General features: G+C 44.0%; 1 protein-coding gene across 11 annotated transcripts in view; it reads left to right on the top strand.

Annotated features, from left to right (window-relative positions):
* The first annotated feature begins 311 nt into the window (after positions 1 to 311).
* Positions 312 to 17,022, top strand: part of STXBP5L (syntaxin binding protein 5L) — a 421,232-nt gene continuing 404,521 nt past the window's right edge. For all 11 annotated transcript variants that reach the window (XM_045001069.1, XM_045001067.1, XM_045001064.1 and 8 more), the window contains exon 1: positions 312 to 570. In XM_045001069.1, coding sequence (XP_044857004.1) covers positions 367 to 570 — 204 coding nt within the window. In that variant the 5' untranslated portion in view covers positions 312 to 366. The remainder of the gene's footprint in view (positions 571 to 17,022) is intronic.

The following is a 17,022-nucleotide window of genomic DNA, read 5'->3' as shown; positions in this document are numbered from 1 at the left end:
CCTGAGCCCCGCCCCCCGCTCCGAGCCGAGCCGCGCCGCGTGGGGAGGGGGCGGGGCTGGGAGCTCCGGGCCGAGCGGAGGGAGCCCAGCCCAGCCCGGAGCTCCCGGCCCCGCCCCCTGACCACGCGGCTCGGGGCGGGGCGGGGCTCAGGGGCCCCGCCGGAAACACGCCGCTCGATGCGCTAAGGCTCCGGGAGAGGGGCGGAGGCGGGAGCCTCAGCTGTTCTCTCGGGGGCCCCTGCAGAGCCCGGGGCCCGGGGCAAATTGCCCCACTTGCCGCCCCCCCCCCCCGGGCGGCCCTGGTTGTGTTGAAGCGCACCGGTTTCCCCCCCCTCCCCCTCCAGCCTTTTAAAGATTTTTTCCAAAATGAAGAAATTTAATTTCCGCAAAGTTTTGGATGGTTTAACTGCCTCATCTCCTGGTGGCAGTAGCGGTGGTGGCGGTAGCAGTGGTGGTGGACTTGGGGCTGGAAGTGGATCCGTGCATCCAGGAGGGACTGCAGGTGCTGCAGGGACACCCAGAGATGAGATCCAGGAAATCCTGTCTTCGGATTATTTCCAGATTTGTAAGGTAAGGATTGGAGTGGTTCTTTCTATTAATTTACTATTAGAATTAAAAGAAAGAATGAAAGAAAAAAGCATCTATTAGGGGGCCTGGGTGATGTGATGCCAGCATATCTTTTACTTGACAACTGCAGTGTTTGTGGGTACTAACCCTGGAGTGATGGAAATCACATTTATGCTTGTTCTTCCCTGTGCACCGTTGTAGTAATCAACAAATTCATAAGGCTCTTAATGTCAGCATCAAGAGCCCAGTCCTGAGCTCAGGCTCAGTTTTCAAATTGATAACACTACAGTGGCCAGGTAAGGAATTAAGGAAAGCTAGTAAGAATAAAATGTGCAAGCGAGCTCTTCTAGAAATTCAGAGTAGCATACAAGGGTTCATTTTTAAATAAAATATGTTGCAGGTAATATTTCAGGAAAGGGCATTAAACAAAAGTAAAATCCACTGAAGTTAATGTTGCACATAATGTTTTCATTTCTCATTTGTGATGCATTGAAAAGGGATCAATTATTTTCCTTTAATATTACCAATGAAGGCTGTTAACTATGGCAACATTATAATAATAGAACAGTATCAAGATTAGATTTGATTGGTCTTTGTTTTTCTTAGGTGTTGACCTGATCCTTCAATAGAGTTTTGTCTGAATAAGAAGTGTAGGTTCATCCCTGCGTTTATCTTTTTCATGTTTATTTTTCATAATGAAAGCTTTAGCACTATTCTTCACTAAAATCAAATCAGTACTAGCTTCTCTGTAATTATAACCAACACTACAACAACAAATTATAATGGAAAAAAAATAAGAAATGAAATGTTGAGCCCAATCCTATTGTCCTTAACTTTGACATGAATTCTGTTGACTTTCACTGGGAATTGTTCCTAAGAAAGGACTGCAGAATCAGGTCCTTTAATGTTGAACTTTCAAGGGTGTCTTGTAAATAGTGAAGAGGAAAAATGATTTTTTTTTTAAATTGTAAGGAAAAAAATGGCTAGTATGTTTTAAAAGCTGTGTTAATCTTCCCAAAATAAACTTCATCCTTCAAGGTTTTTGAAATTCCAGTTTGGCTCAACTTGATATACAAAAAGTCAAAAAAGGATGAACCATTTATTTTTATGTTTTGTTATTGTTTTGCTTAATACCTTTGAAAAATAAAATAATTTGATTAACATAAGGCATATAAAGAAAAATAAATGAAGTTTACCTGTTTAAAATACTTCTTTATTAGTCAGCATAAAAGGCTATGGTTTGAAATTTGGGGAATGATCAAATCATATCATAATCTAATTGCTTTTGGTTCTTTGAAAAAAAGAAGAAATTTAAGATATTTAACCGTGTAAAGTGATTACTATGCATTTATATTGCATGTATCAACATAAATATTTAAAACTAAGGGCCCACTTCTGCTGTCATTGAAATCAAACAACTAGCACATTTTGGGGCATTATGGTTCTAATTCTGTTCCCAATTAAAGTCAATATAGAAACGCACATTGACTTCAGTAGGAACAGGACCAGAGGGAAAATTACTTCAATGAGCTTTGATTAGGCTCTGTGTAAATAATAATGGGAATTTTGCCATTCATTACCTTCTGTGAAAGCAGGATCAGGCCCGTTGGCCAAATTCCTCCATAGTCTAACTGTGTGCAACTCAGCTGTCTTTAATGGAATTATACCTGTTTACACCAGGGTTCAGTTTGGCTCCTTTTGTGTATGTATACAATAAAACAGTATTATGTCAAACTTCAAATATTTTAATAAGAGTCCCGCCTCTCCTTTTTAACACTACAGTAATAAAAAGGAAATACAAATAATCAAAAATATATTATAATAGCATTGTAGAATCTGACTTAAATCCACAAAGTCAAGGGAATTCTGAGTTAAGGCTAAAACTCAGCGTGTTGAACTCCATGATGAAGTCATCTTACAGCACCTGTGATTTGTATTTGTCTCAAAATAGTATCGTGTGATATTACATGTCATATGTTGTAATATGTAGTCAAAATAGGGTGCATTAAGAATAGTGTCAGTTCATTTTTAGCCTTAATTCTGAATTTACTTGTTACTTTAAAATATTTCTGAGGTGTTACTTTCAGATGAATCTATCTACTTACATGAGTACATTAGTAATACATCATTTTTGGAAGATTTTGGCAGGCAATAATTGCTTCTCTTTTTAAAATTAGCAGACTTTTTATTTTTTTAAAAACATTATTAAGCTGAGTGTTAATATTGATACATGAAAGCTTTAGGCTGCAGCAGCACTTGCTTATAAAAGCATGGTACTGCAGAGGCCAACCTGATAGTATACAAAATATTTACTGGTACTTCCTTTGATCAAAACATATAGATGCAATAAAAGCAAACTTGTCAAAATATTCCATAAAAATGTGGTGATGATAAAATACACTGCCCTAAAGGTTATCCTTAGATAGGAATTATTCTGCTGTATGACCTTTTGGTAATCTTATGAATATGTTTGAGTAAACCAACAGAAGACCCATAGGCCCCAATCCTGCATTTTGTAGCACGTGAATGGACCACTGTGCTCACGCAGGCCCTCACTGAAGTCAGTGGGGCTTCACATGGGCACAGCAGTCCACCTGCATTCTACAAGGTGCAGGCTTAGAGTAATAATTTGTACCATAAACCAATGCAAGAGAAATGTTGCAAAAGTAAAAATAAAGAAAGGATCATAGAATCTAAAACTTGCCTTTTTCCAAGTAACTCCTACAGAGACTTTTGAGATTTCCATTGAATATTATTCAACTGGAATAGGTAAGTTTTTTAGCTGCATGTCTGAGGTCCTGATCCTACAGCCCTTGCTCACTCAAAACTCCCATTAAAGCAAATGGCAAATTTGGATTTTTATGGGCTGCAGGCTAAGGACAGATAGAGCAACAGTTTAGCTAATCTTTTAAAATGGTTTCATTTTTTGTTCCTTTACTGTGTCTTCATTTAGGTGTAGAACATAAAAGCTGACTCATACTTCAGAATTATAGGGCCTGATCCTGCATTCCTCACTTAGACACATCTCCCATTTGAAGTGAATGGGAGTTTTTCTTAAATAAAAACTGCAGGATCCAGATTACAGTTAAGATACTGGTTTTATTATTAACAGATTTGAGGGCTTTTTCCTTTCAGTGTATTTCGAAGGTGCTTATCACTGGGGTGTCTATCAGGTATATTAGTAAATTAGATTTAGGCACAAAGCTAATAGATGGAAACTGAATATTTTATTTGGATGTGTTCACAATTGCCTTTTGATATTTATTTTCAAAAGTAGGGGACTACATTAATGATTTAAAGAATATAAATACACTAGGTTTGGAAATGTTGTGAGCTGAATTACTATTGCCTTTCCTAACAAGCATGATAAATTTACATGAAGGTAATGTTGTAATAATGAATCAGTGGCAATCTCTTTTACAGTATTAATATAATGACATGAAATTCTGACACTCTTATACTTGTCAGCTACTGTGAAATCAGTAAACTGAGATACAGATCACATAGTTTACATGGCTGCCCTTGGGAGGTGGGTATTCATGTGCATATCATAAAGATATTGATTATAGCTTGGATCAACTGAATCAAAAATGTTAATGTAGTAGCTGTGACAGATATTGCAACCGCGTGCAGTATCTGTGAGGATCATTTTGTGTTAAGTGTATGAATGGTTTATATAACACTGTGGGCCAGGGATTGTATGTAATTCCAAGGGGGAAGGATTACCACAGCTCCGCAAAGAACTAAAAGCAGTAGGGGGTGATTAAGATGAATCATTTAGGTTATGAACACTCCAGAGAGCTAGTACCCCTTGGAGAGGCTTCAATATACTAGTTCAGACTGATTGTCTTTTTTTAGAAACCAACAGACAAAGAACAGGCTTTTGGTGTAAAATGGCTGGGTTTAAACTGACTTGAGGCCTTCTTTCTGATCCAGCAAATGGACAGGACCTTTTGTCAAAGCACTCCAACCCTTGCAAAAGGGTTGGAAAGACTGTGGCCTACTAGAGCCCCATAAGACTGATGGGTGACCTCTGGTAAGCTTTTAGCATAAGTATAGGAACTTTTATTGTTTTTGACATGTTTTCTCTGTAATGTTTTTACCTTGAGAATAAAGGTGCTTGCTTAGAAGGAGCTGTGTGGTAACTGGTACCTGCTGGTAATACACAATTAATGGCTCTGGGAGAGAAAGCAATGCACAAGTGCTGGCCATTAGGGAGAATGGCTTTCTGGAGGTATGACAGTGTAATTCAGGGAGCTGTGCACCCTTAAAACCCCAGTCAGAAAAGAGAGAGACATAGGGTATGGCTACACTTACGGTTTGCAGCGCTGGTAGTTTGCAGCGCTGGTCATCCAGCTGTGCAGGGCCAGCGCTGGTGTGTGGCCACATTTGCAGCGCTGTTGGGAGTGATGCATTATGGGCAGCTATCCCAGCGTTCAAGTGGCCGCAACGTGCTTTTCAAAAGAAGGGGGTGGAGTGGGGTCTAGTGTGACAGGGAGCGGGGGGGGGGGGAGAGAGGGGATTTTTGGAGCCAACACTGTGTGTTTAGCTTCCTGCCTTGAAAAATCAGAACATGTTTCCGACCCCTTAGTCTTAACTCTTAATTGCAAACAGCCTGCAGCCAACACGACTCCCCGCTGTTTCATTCGCTCCCTGCCTGCCTCTCATTTGATTGTTTACAGCCAGGTACAGATGATCACAGCAAACAGGAGCCCTGTTTGTTTTTTAGATAAGCAGCAGCGGCATAACAAAACAAAGAGAGGCTGCATAACAAAACAAAGAGTAATTTATAAAAGCATTCTGGGATACATCCTTATACCCTGGAGGCCAATCACAGCGCTGGTGTGTGGCCACACTTGATGACCAGCGCTGCAGCACCAGTGCTGGAATCCTTATTCCCCATGCTGAGTGAGGTGTACGGCCAGCGCTGCAGCCAGGGAGTTGCAGCACTGGAAGTGCCCTGCAGGTGTGGCCACTTACTAATTACAGCGCTGGTGGAGGCTTTCCAGCGCTGCAACTCGCCAGTGTAGCCGTACCCATAGATTTCCAGCCAAGAGAGGTGATGGCTGAGAGCTAGAAGCCTTAAGTGCCCTCAAGGGACCACAGAGAGGGAATGCAGGTGAAGTTATCCTGAAATTGTGACAATAACCTCATGCCAAAAACTGGGCCTGATCCAGATGAAGTTAGTAGTAACCAGGGGCGTCATTTACTATGAGGTGGGGGAGGAGCAGTTGCCTCCCCAGTCCTTGGTTTCCCACCCCCCTGACTTTTCATGGATCTATATGCTTCATTATGTCTTCCACTCCCTCCCCCCAACTTTGGGTGTGATGATTAGGAGAGCAATAATTGCCCAGTTTTTCTCATTCATCATGCTTTTTTGGACAGAGAATATTCTGTATGCTGACACAACTTTGCCCACCCTTTACCCACAGAATTTTTCTGAAATGACACCCCTGATAGTAAAGCTCAAATTGATGTTAGTGGCATAGAATTAACCTGATTTTTTGGAATAAGGGTCATAGTCTCTTATATTTTGCCATCGTATTAAATAGGTGCTTTCCTAACAGATATTCACAGGTGAGTACAAGCCACCGTCCACAGTATGTAAGAACCTGTTGTACTAGAACCAGGGAGCACACGGGTTCTGCACCACTGATGGTTCTTGCAGCCCCACCTATTGGCTCATGCTGGTATATAAACCCAGAAGCCACTACTGGGAGCTGATTGAGCAATGATGCATATGTCCTACTTTCTTCCAAACCAGACCCTGTCTTGCTGTGGATCCTAGACTCCGGCCTCTGACCCTGGTTTGTTCCCAACTCTGCTATTTGCCTGCTGTCTGTAAGCTGGTGCCTGACTCTGACTTCCTGGTATCCAGACCTGGCTCAACCCTGACTCTGCTACTTGTTTCCTGATTGCAGCTGGGTAGTTGACCAAGACGCACAGGCTTCCCATGGCCTGGTCCTGACAGTTTGCTCAGACCACCTTTGCCCATCCCCCCCAGAGACTGTACATGAGCAGCTAGCATGCTCACAGGGAGAAGCAACTGGCCCTTGCAGTGTTGCTGCCAGAATGGTTTGATGGGGATTGCTGGAAATTCTGGAGGATCCTGAACTAATGCTGGCTGCTCTTCCTGCTGTGCCCCCGAATGTACCCTACAGATCAGATAAAGGTGGAGCTAGTAGTTATCATGCTCATTGGTGAAGTGCTCAATTGGGCTTCCTCCTGTTGGAGCAGAACAGCCCAGTGCTTTCTGACTTGGATTCCTGCCTGCAAGCCTTCTCAGCCATCTTTGATGACCTACATCGTGTCCACTTCACAGAGGCTGCCCCCTGGAAGCTGCCGGGGCAAAGGCCAGCCACCTCCTGTGCTGCTTTTTTCTGATGGCTTGTGGTTGATGTCATATGAAATGGAGCAGCCCAACTATACCAGTTCTGGTGGGGAGTCAGTTAGGATGTGAAAAATGAGCTAGCCCATGTTAAAAAACCCCATTCCGAGAGGCTTTTATTAATCTTGCCTTGTGCGTTGACTCTTGGCTGCATGTAAAGAGGAAAGAAATCCCGTGCCCACCCTGTACAACAAAGCCTGTAGAACTGAGTCCTGAATCCATGTAGGTCACCGACAACTTGCCCCAAAGGAGAAAGAATGTCAGCTGCAGTGTGCCAGGACATGCCCTTGCCTCTTGTCCCACTTGAAAGAGCTGGGGAAATGGAGCAGCCCAAGCCTGCTAGGATGGCGTACAGCCTGGGCATCACTGGAGCTCCATGCTCTGGAACCAACCCTCAAGTAGAACCCTATCTGGAACCATAGGCTGTCCCCACATTTCCAGTTGCTACTGCGGTTGCAGACTATGGGCAGGCACAGCATATCCCCTGCAACTAATGATAATAGACTCCAGGACTATTATCCAACTTTGTAGGTCCTTAGCCAACTTTGTAGGTGCTAAGGCAGCCCAAACCATTGCCAAACCCACACTAGACCTGGTGGAAATGATTGATGGGTTCCTCCTATCATCAGGACCAATGATCCGAGAAACTGTCCACTTAGAAACTATAGTAATAGGGCACCAAAAATAATATGCATTGATATGATCTGCTCTCCATTCTTTCCAATAATTCTTGGTATTCTTTGGTTGGAGCTGCATGACCTGTGTATCTCCTGGTGGCGGTGAAGCATTAGCTTCTCCTCCAAATATAGGCAGAAAGCTTGCTTCCAACAAATCAACTAACCCCCAGTTGACCTGCAGCTAGGGCCCCAGGAGTGAATAAGACCTTCAGAAGTGAGACCCCAGAAGGTGGGGGGCTAACCAGAAGCAGTGATTCCAGACCAGAACCTCAACCTCCCCGACAAATACTGAGACTACCTGAATGTATTTGAAAAGAAAAACATGGATTCACAACCCTCACACAGGGACTACAGTTATCCAATAGACCTACAAACAAGGGCAAAGGTGCCACGCGGATGGATATACACTATGTCTAAGCCAGAGTTAGAGGCACTACGTGCATATATCCAAAAAATTCTTACAAACGGCTTCTTTCAGAGATCCACCTCTCCAATGTGGCACTAGTCCTCTTTGTGTGAAAAAAGAGTGGGTCACTACATTTCTGCATAGATTATCATGCATTGAACCAGGGACCAGCAGGTATTAGATTTGTAACCAGTACCCCCTGCCCCTCATCCCAGAATTATTGGGCTGCCTGAGGACTGCCAGCTTCTTCACTAAACTAGATCTTCAGGGGGCATACAATCTAGTGCGCATAAGACCTAAGGATGAGTGGAAAACCATTTTTCTTACCTAATATGGGCACTTTGAATAATTAGTAATGCCATTTGGTTTAACCAGTGCCTTTGCAACATGTCAACATTTTGAAAATGATGTGTTCAGGAGTATCCTGGCAGGGCCGGCTTTAGGAAGTGCGGGTCCCGATTCGAACAGTTTCGACGGAGCCCCGGCAGGGATGACCCCCCCCCCTCAAGGTAAAAAAACACGTGGGGCTTGTACTCACCGGGCAGCGGTCCGAGTCTTCGGCGGTGGGTCCTTCACTCGCTCCGGGTCTTTGGTGGCATTGAAGGACCTGCCGCCGAAGACCCAGAGCACTGCCAGGTGAGTAAAAATTAAAAAGGAGCCTCTAGCCAGGGAAGGAATTCTCGGCCACTTGTCCCACGCCCCAGCAGCTCTGCCACTGGGCGCAGAGCCCGATTCGGGGGAATTGGTGGAACTGGCCTAAAGCTGGCCCTGCATCCTGGGCCATATGTGATAATCTGCCTTGATGATATACTGGTGTTTTCTGAGAACCCTGAGCAGCATCATGTCTGGTCTGTCCTGGAGACACAGTTTTATGCCCAACTAGAGAAATGCACCTTCCCTGATTGAACCACACCACTACTTCCATGGTTGAAATCCAGGGTCACAAGGAGTAAAAAGTGCATGCCATCCTTGATTCCTGATGGATGCCTGTACTATCTGGTGGACTGGGAAGACTATGGCCCTGAGAAGCACACTTAGGAACCTGCTTCCCATGTCCTTGCCACTCACCTGGTGGGGAATTCCACAGGACTCACCTGAATAAGTCTGGACCAGCAACACCCCTGCAGGACTAGAACCTAGAACTATAGTGGTGCTAGGCTCCTGATGCTTCCGCATCACCATTGGAAATTTAGGCTGTATTTCCACTGGAAGACCCTGTGAAGCTAGGCACTGCAGGAAGTACTGCCCAGAAGGGCCTGAGTGGCAGCCCCTCACAGTCTACTGATTGGCTTATGCCAGTATAGAAACCCGGAAGCTGTTATGGGAAGCTGTCTGAGCAATGATGCAGACTGCTTGCTTCCACTCCAGACCTTGTCTTGCTGTGGATCCTAGACTCCAGCTTCTGACCCCGGTTGTCCCTGACTCTGCTGTTTACCTGCTGTCTGACCCTGACTTCCTGGTAACCTGAACCAGTTCGATCCCGACTCTGCTATTTGCCTGCTATCTGCAACTTGGTGCCTGACTCAGACCCTGCTACTTGTCTCCTGACTTGGTAACTGTGCACACAGGCTGCCCACAGCCCAGCCCTGACACAGTATGTAGAAATGACCAGTTAGCTGTGGGAATAAATCTCATGTTAAGATCTTGGACGATCACATTTATGACACTGCAAATCTCTTGAGTTCAGAAAGACCATTAATAGGGATATTAGGGCTTTTATTACTTTTGCAGGAGATTGGTTGCTAGGCATGATGCAGTTGGGAGAAGATTGAATGGGAATGAAGATGAACACTTATCAGACATAGAGTCGATATTGTTTATGCAAGAAAGTCTCCCATTGGGGAGAACATGAGTTTTTCCTTGCATAAGGAATATAGAATTGAGCATGCAGACAATTATATATTTAGTCTAGACATACAGAAAATGTTGGAAATTCATATTTGGGTTAAGGAACACAGACCTCTGATCTCTCTAGTCCAGTATCCTCTCTCTGGCCATTGTCAGCACCCAAAACCTCAGAGGAAGGTGAAAGAACCCTACAGCAGGTAGATGTGCGATACCCCCAGTGGAAGTCCCCTCCTAATCCCCAATAGTATATTGTTTTAAATCCTGATACCTGAAGTTTTTATCCCTTCCAAAACATTTTGTTTACATTAACTGATACAACTGAATATTCATTTTATCCATATAAACTTCCAGTTCCCTTGAATCATACTAAATTCATAGGGTTAATAGTGTAGGTACATAATGAGGCCAGATCATACAGTCCCACAGAAAAAGTTCATTTTGCAGAATTTTCTAGGAGGCATCCTCTCAAGGGAGATTGGTTTGGGGGGCTTATGGATTGTGCAAGGGTGATGCCTCCTGTGACGAAATGGGAATGTTCTTACTGTTTTCTCTGAATACAGTGTTGGTGCCTCAGTGTCCTCTATGCGGTTCTTAAGTATCTGGATGGTGGATAAGGGTGTATGGTTGCTAAAGAGCAAAGGACCAGTGTACATAAATTCCTGATTTCAGATTAGCAGCCGTATTAGTCTGTATCCGCAAAAAGAACAGGAGTACTTGTGGCACCTTAGAGACTAACAAATTTATTTGAGCATAAGCTTTCGTGGGCTACAGCCTACTTCTTTGGATGCATAGAATGGAAATATGTTGAGGAGAGATATATACACATACAGAGAGCATGAAAAGGTGGGAGTTGTCTTACCAACTCTGAGAGGCCAATTAAGTAAGAGAAAAAAACTTTTTTGAAGTGATAATCAAGCCCAGTACAGACAGAAGTGTGAGAATACTTACAAGGGGAGATAGATTCAATGTTTGTAATGGCTCAGCCATTCCCAGTCCCTATTCAAGCCTAAGTTGATTGTATCTGATTTGCATATCAATTCCAGCTCAGCAGTTTCTCACTGGAGTCTGTTTTTGAAGCTTTTCTGTTGCAAAATTGCCATCCGCAGGTCTGTCATTGAATGACCAGACAGGTTAAAGTGTTCTCCTACTGGTTTTTGAGTGTTATGATTCCTGATGTCAGATTTGTGTCCATAATTCTTTTGCGCAGAGACTGTCCGGTCTGGCCAATGCCTGACACTCTGTCTCCTAGCAACTGATGGCCTGGGCCCCTCCCCTGCAAGATGCCTACTGAAGGTGTTGGAGACAAAGAGATCAGGTGGCCTGCTGGCCCAGGAAAGAGACAAAGGCCAGAAAGGAGGGGCTGGGGGAGTTTTCAGTCTGGAGCTGGCTGAGGACGAAGAGTGAAGTGCAGACGTGGGTGTCTGGCTCACTGCCCCCCAAAATGGACCCAGCAGAAGGGTCCCGTTCACTGTACCTACAAGCTCTGTTTTAGACCGTGTTCCTGTCATCAAATAAACCTCTCTTTTACTGGCTGGCTGAGAGTCACGTCTGACTGCGAAGTGGGAGTGCAGGACCCAGTGGCTTCCCCAGGACCCCATCTGGGTGAACTCGCTGTGGGAAGTGCGCGGAGGGGCAGAAAATGCTGAATGCGCCTAGAAGAGACCCAGGAGGTGAAGCCGTGTAGGCTTCTTGCCCTGGAGACAGTCTGCTCCAAGGGAGAGGAGGTTCTCCAAAGTCCTGACTGGCTTGGTGGGAAGCAGTCCCAGAGCATTGCCCAGGGACTCCGTGACACCTCCCAACCCCAGTTGATCTGATGGTGAGCTATCTACCCCCCAAGACGCATTCAGGCAGTAGCCATCCTGCAAGGACAACTTCCCCAAGCCCTATTCTGGTAGTCTCCATTCTGTGGTTTCAGCAGGGGCTGTGTTGTCATTGGCTGAATGACACTATCCTGTAGCGACACTGTGTAATAACTATATCAGGGGTTGGCAACCTTTCAGAAGTGGGGTGCCGAGTCTTCATTTATACACTCTAATTTAAGGCTTCGCATGCCAGTAATACATTTTAATGTTTTTTAGAAGGTCTTTCTATAAGGCTATATATTATATAACCAAACTACTGTTATATGTAAAGTAAACAAGATTTTCAAAATGTTTCAGAAGCTTTATTTAAAATTAAATTAAAATGCAGATCTTATCAGTTTAGTTTGATCCTTGCCCTTGCTTTTCCTTGCTGAGTTTTCCAATGTCTGGCATGTATTTGGATACTTTAAGCTGCACACAGGCTTCTGAGTGATCAGTTGTTAACCGGCTGGCAGGAGGTCAGCGGCTGGAACCCCAGATCGGCAGCTGAAGTGAGTGGAGCTGGCAGCTGGTAGGGCTGAGCAGGGCTGGAGGCCTGGACCCTGTCTGGCCGGGGGCCTGCGCTGGAACTCCAGCTAGAAGCAAGGTGAGTGGGGCTGCGGCGGGGATCCCGGCTGACAAGGGGCCAGCAGCTGGAACCCCAGAGCAGCGACTGAGCAGCTCAGCCCACCGCCGCTCTGGGGTTTCGGCCGCTGGCTCCTGCCAGCCAGGGTCTCAGCCCGCTGCCAGCCTGGGGTTCTTTCACCCAGGCCAGCAGCGGACGATGAGTGGGACCAGCGGCTGGCAGGTGCCGGTAGCAGAAACCTCAGAGTGGCAGCGGGCTGAGCGGCTCAACTCACTGCCATGTGTCATCAAAAATCAGCTCGCGTGCCAAAGGTGGCACGTGTGCCATAAGTTGCCGACCCCGAACTATATGATTGTGATTAAGACATTTTAGTGTTTGTGATGCTAGATTAGATTAAATTGATTTTTAAAGACACTAGATTTGTTTCCCTCCCTTATGGGGTCCATTGCAGAGCAGAGATAAGGTTGATCAGTGTCCTTAACTGTGCGTTTGCATACTGTAACATGTCTGGATTTCTTTCAAGTGTAAGCTTAACTCTTAATTTCCAGAGTTTATAATGTTTGGTTCTTGGACAACATTCCTGCAAAGTATTTAACCCTAAATTACTAATATGTACTCTCAGTCTTAATGCCAATTTAATGTAGTTTTTGTCTGGGAATTTCCTTGTTTATTTTTAATTAATAATTTCATATATGAACACTAAACAAGAAACTCAGAGAATGTTACCATGTGATACTTCTAATGATTTGAAGATATGAAGTGTCAATCTTAAATCATTTTAATGTTAATGGCCAAATTAAGCCATAAAAGGCTGTTTTCTGCAATTCTGGAGCAGCACAAAGTATACTAGCTAGGTAAACAGGGTTTGCAGTTGCTTTGTTGAGCCAGAGTGTACACTCAAGATTGTTTCCTTGCAGACACATTCCAAATTTTCTCTCCCCCACTTTCTCCACATCCTTTGCGTGCACACACGTACTCCAATTTCCCCCTTCCCCCTGGACCCCGATGTTCTCCTTCACTTGTGTGTGCATGCACACACAGAGTTTTCCCCCTCTTGCCTTCCCTCTCTTTTCAATAGAACTGGTGTAACATATAGCTTTTGAAAAGGAGAATTTAAGATTATCATTTTTTGCCATTATATTTCATAACTAAAATTTATCTGGTTCATAAGAACTTTCCGAGAGAGCGACATACAAATTTTTTATCTCCTGTTGTTTGTAAGAGACTGAGACTCTTGCCAAAAGGCCACCACCTCCCATTGCTCCCAGTGAAAGAGAGGCCAACCTGTCCTCATGAAGGTGGTGGCACCCTATGCTGTCAGCCCATGGAGAGGAACATAAAGGGTACAGGAGGCAGCAGCCCATGGCAGTGAGTGTTAGAGCCCGGATTGACGGACACTAGTTCATGCTACTGTGCTAAAAATAACTGTGTAGATATTGCGGCTTGGGCCAGAGCCCAGGCTCTGAAGCCCACCTCCCTCCCTAAGCTTTAGAGCCCGAGCTCCAGCCCAAGCCACAATATCTACACAGATATTTTTAGTGTGGTAGTGTGAGCCCTGCGGGCCCAAGTCTGTTGACCCATGCTCTGAGTCACTGTTCTGGGCTGTGTAGATGTATCCTCAGTCCTACTGAGTACACTAAGGCCTGGTCTACACTAAGGGGGGGGGTCGAACTAAGGTACGCAAGTTCAGCTACGCAAATAGCGTAGCTGAACTCGAACTACCTTAGTTCGAACTACTCACCTGTCCAGACGCTGCGGGATCCAAGTCCGCGGCTCCCCCGTCGACTCCGCCACTGCCGTTCGTGGTAGTGGAGTTCCGGAGTCGAACGGAGCGCGTTCGGAGTTCGAACTATCACGTTTAGATTAGATGCGATAGTTCGAACTCCGAGAAGTCGAATGCTACCGGTCGACCCGGCCGGTAAGTATAGACGTACCCTAAGACATGCTCTTCTCAAAATAGCTGCTTGAGGGCATAATGGAACATGTCAGCCATTTTGAAAGTGTAGTAGAATATTATTTTTTAGCATTTGCTGAAGGAGAAACTTTCAGGTGCCTTTTGCAGTGATGGTGCAGGTCTGGGGTTAGTGTCCTTTTTCCTTCTTACCATAGGGTGGGAGAAACTGAAGTGCTGCCCTGGTATCCACCTGCCTGTGGACACTGTTGGAGAACAGTAAAGGAAATAGGAGAGAAGAGAGGCAGTCGCTACTAGAGACGGTGAGGGGGATGCAGCACAGAGGTCAACTTTCGTGATTATCCTCACCTAATGACTGAAAAGATTCTATTGTACCTGCTGCTTTTATGACATCTGATGTGGGAAAAGGGCATTGGAGTTATAAAAATATTTTACAAAACAATAATACCTAGCAATAGTATAGTATTTTTCCTCAAAAAGGGACCTATAAATTTGATCTCTGAGTGCTTTACAAAGTTGGATCTTCATTTTACAGATGGAGGAAATGAGAGAGGTGAAGTGACATACCCAAGATTGTGCAAATACATTGTGCATTTTTTTTCTGTAATAAAGAGATTTCCAGCCCCCAATGCTGAGGCAGGAGTAGATGACCTCCCAAGAGCTCTTCCAGCCCTACATGTCTGTGTTTAAAAAAGCTGTTTACATGGATTTGTTAACTTGTCACAGCTTATATAAGATACTTGCTGGGAGTGAGAGAAGAGGATAGAGGGTTGTATGATTTGAAGTGTAAGTAGTGTGCATCTGGGGGAGGAGATAACAATGTTGTCAAGTACAGATGGTTGATAAAACGTAGCTCTTTAAATGGAATGTGATGCTATCCCTGGATGGTTTTGTCCAGTTTTAATAGGCCTGCTCGCTAGCAAGGTTTGTGAATGATAAAAGATTGGTAATGCAAGTGGGAGATGTTTGGTGCCTGCAGTTAGGGACAAATTTTGTGATTACATACACTTTGTATAGCTCTGAAGTCAACAAGATTGCACAAGGTGTAAGTCAATGCAAAATTTGACCTTTAACTTTTAAGGCTCTGATTCTGGCTGCTAGTGGATGTACTAGTCCACCCTAGCACATCTGTTTGCAGGATTACGGTTTAAACAATTACAATGGATTGCTTACATTTCATACAAAAAACTACAATAAAAGAACACTAATGTTGCAAATTGAAGAACTCAAAAGTCCGGAACCTGACACCTCTATCCCCTTGCTTGTATGCACTACAATCTAGTCTTTAATATATATCATGTATTATTATTTCCTCAGGATACCTGCCTGATTTAGGACCAGATCCTCAGCTGATGTAGATCGGATTTGCACTGAGGATCTGGCCCTTTGTATACAGGTTTGATGGTGCACTGGGAATGAGGCAGCTGTTCAATATTTATTTTTATACTCCTTATTCAGTGAGAAATCCTCTGCCTCATTCACTGTACATCATGCAGACTGCATGCTAAATGAGTTGCGGGTCCTCTGATGTTTTCCTCATTCACCACATGCCATCTATCCTGTACACAGAGGGACTAAATATACTTTCAGTAAACACCTGTGTAAATTTGGTTTTACTCCAGATTTACACTGGGGTAATTGTAAATAGAAATGGGTAAAAAATAAAGCACAAATCCATAAGACCCTGTTTCATTCACTAATGTATCCGTGCATCAGATATTGTATACTGTTTAGCCTGCACACTGGGTATGAGTAAATGCAGGGATAATAGCATGTGGTTATGCATATAAAGATCTGATTCTCCGGCACCTTGCACATTATGTAGTCATTACATCTGTAGTGAGATTGCAACATGAGGGTAAAACATTTTCATTCTGATTTGGTAGCATTTTATACTTACTTTGCATGGATGTAAATGACTATACAAGTGGAAAGACAGTGGAGAATCAGCCTTAAAGACTGTATCATAGTGCACATGCAAAAGGGTTAGGGCTAGAGTTAAGGTTGTGTGAGCAAACTTAGTCTTGGCTTTTCTTGACTTTTGGGTGCATCACTTTCCACGCTTAATGCTCTCTTATTTTTTGTATGAAATTTCCTAGAAATTTGTAAAAGAATGTTTATAAAAACAAAGAAATAGTATTATGTGAAAATCTCTTGTATATAGCAGTAAAATGCTATGTCCTGCACAAAATGTGTGCTCTTTGACCTAGATCCTGGAGTTGTGTCTGAAGCAACGCGAAGGTGAAGAGCACAAAGGTGATGGTAAGTCACTTTTATGAACTTCGCTAATCCTGGAACTTTCAGAGCACCAGTTCTGTTCCTGCATAAAGTAGAGCAGCCTCGGGGCTGCTCAACTTTGTACTAGTTACTGATGACTCCTGTGGTTGTTTTGGTAGTCAGGGATTGCTAACGCACAGGATTGCCCCAGCTACACAACCTCTCTCCTGGACATGCTTCCTGTGCCAAGGGTTGGGACTGAGTTGTGCCTTAGGAACCATTATGGGAATGCAGGGTGTTGGATCTACTGGCTTTCCAGCTGCTTTGCAGTGCTAGAGTGGTGTAAAGAAGCCACAGAAAGGCCATGTTCCATTCACTATTCATCTTGTGTGTTATGAGGCATTATCAAACATTATATAAATGAAATTTCATATCCACCATTGAAGATAATAAAATTGCACTCAAATTACATGCAGTGGCAGTGCTAGTAGAAAGTTGGGAGCTGATTTAATTGTACAGAGCTAAATTCTACTGATAGTATTCATGTAGAATAGTACTCTGTGAGTAACCACATTGCAAT

Source organism: Mauremys mutica, chromosome 1 (assembly GCF_020497125.1).
Source record: "Mauremys mutica isolate MM-2020 ecotype Southern chromosome 1, ASM2049712v1, whole genome shotgun sequence".
NCBI lineage: Eukaryota > Metazoa > Chordata > Testudines > Geoemydidae > Mauremys > Mauremys mutica.
The sequence above is the reverse complement of the archived record's forward strand: the minus strand, read 5'-3'. Positions and strand labels throughout refer to the sequence as shown.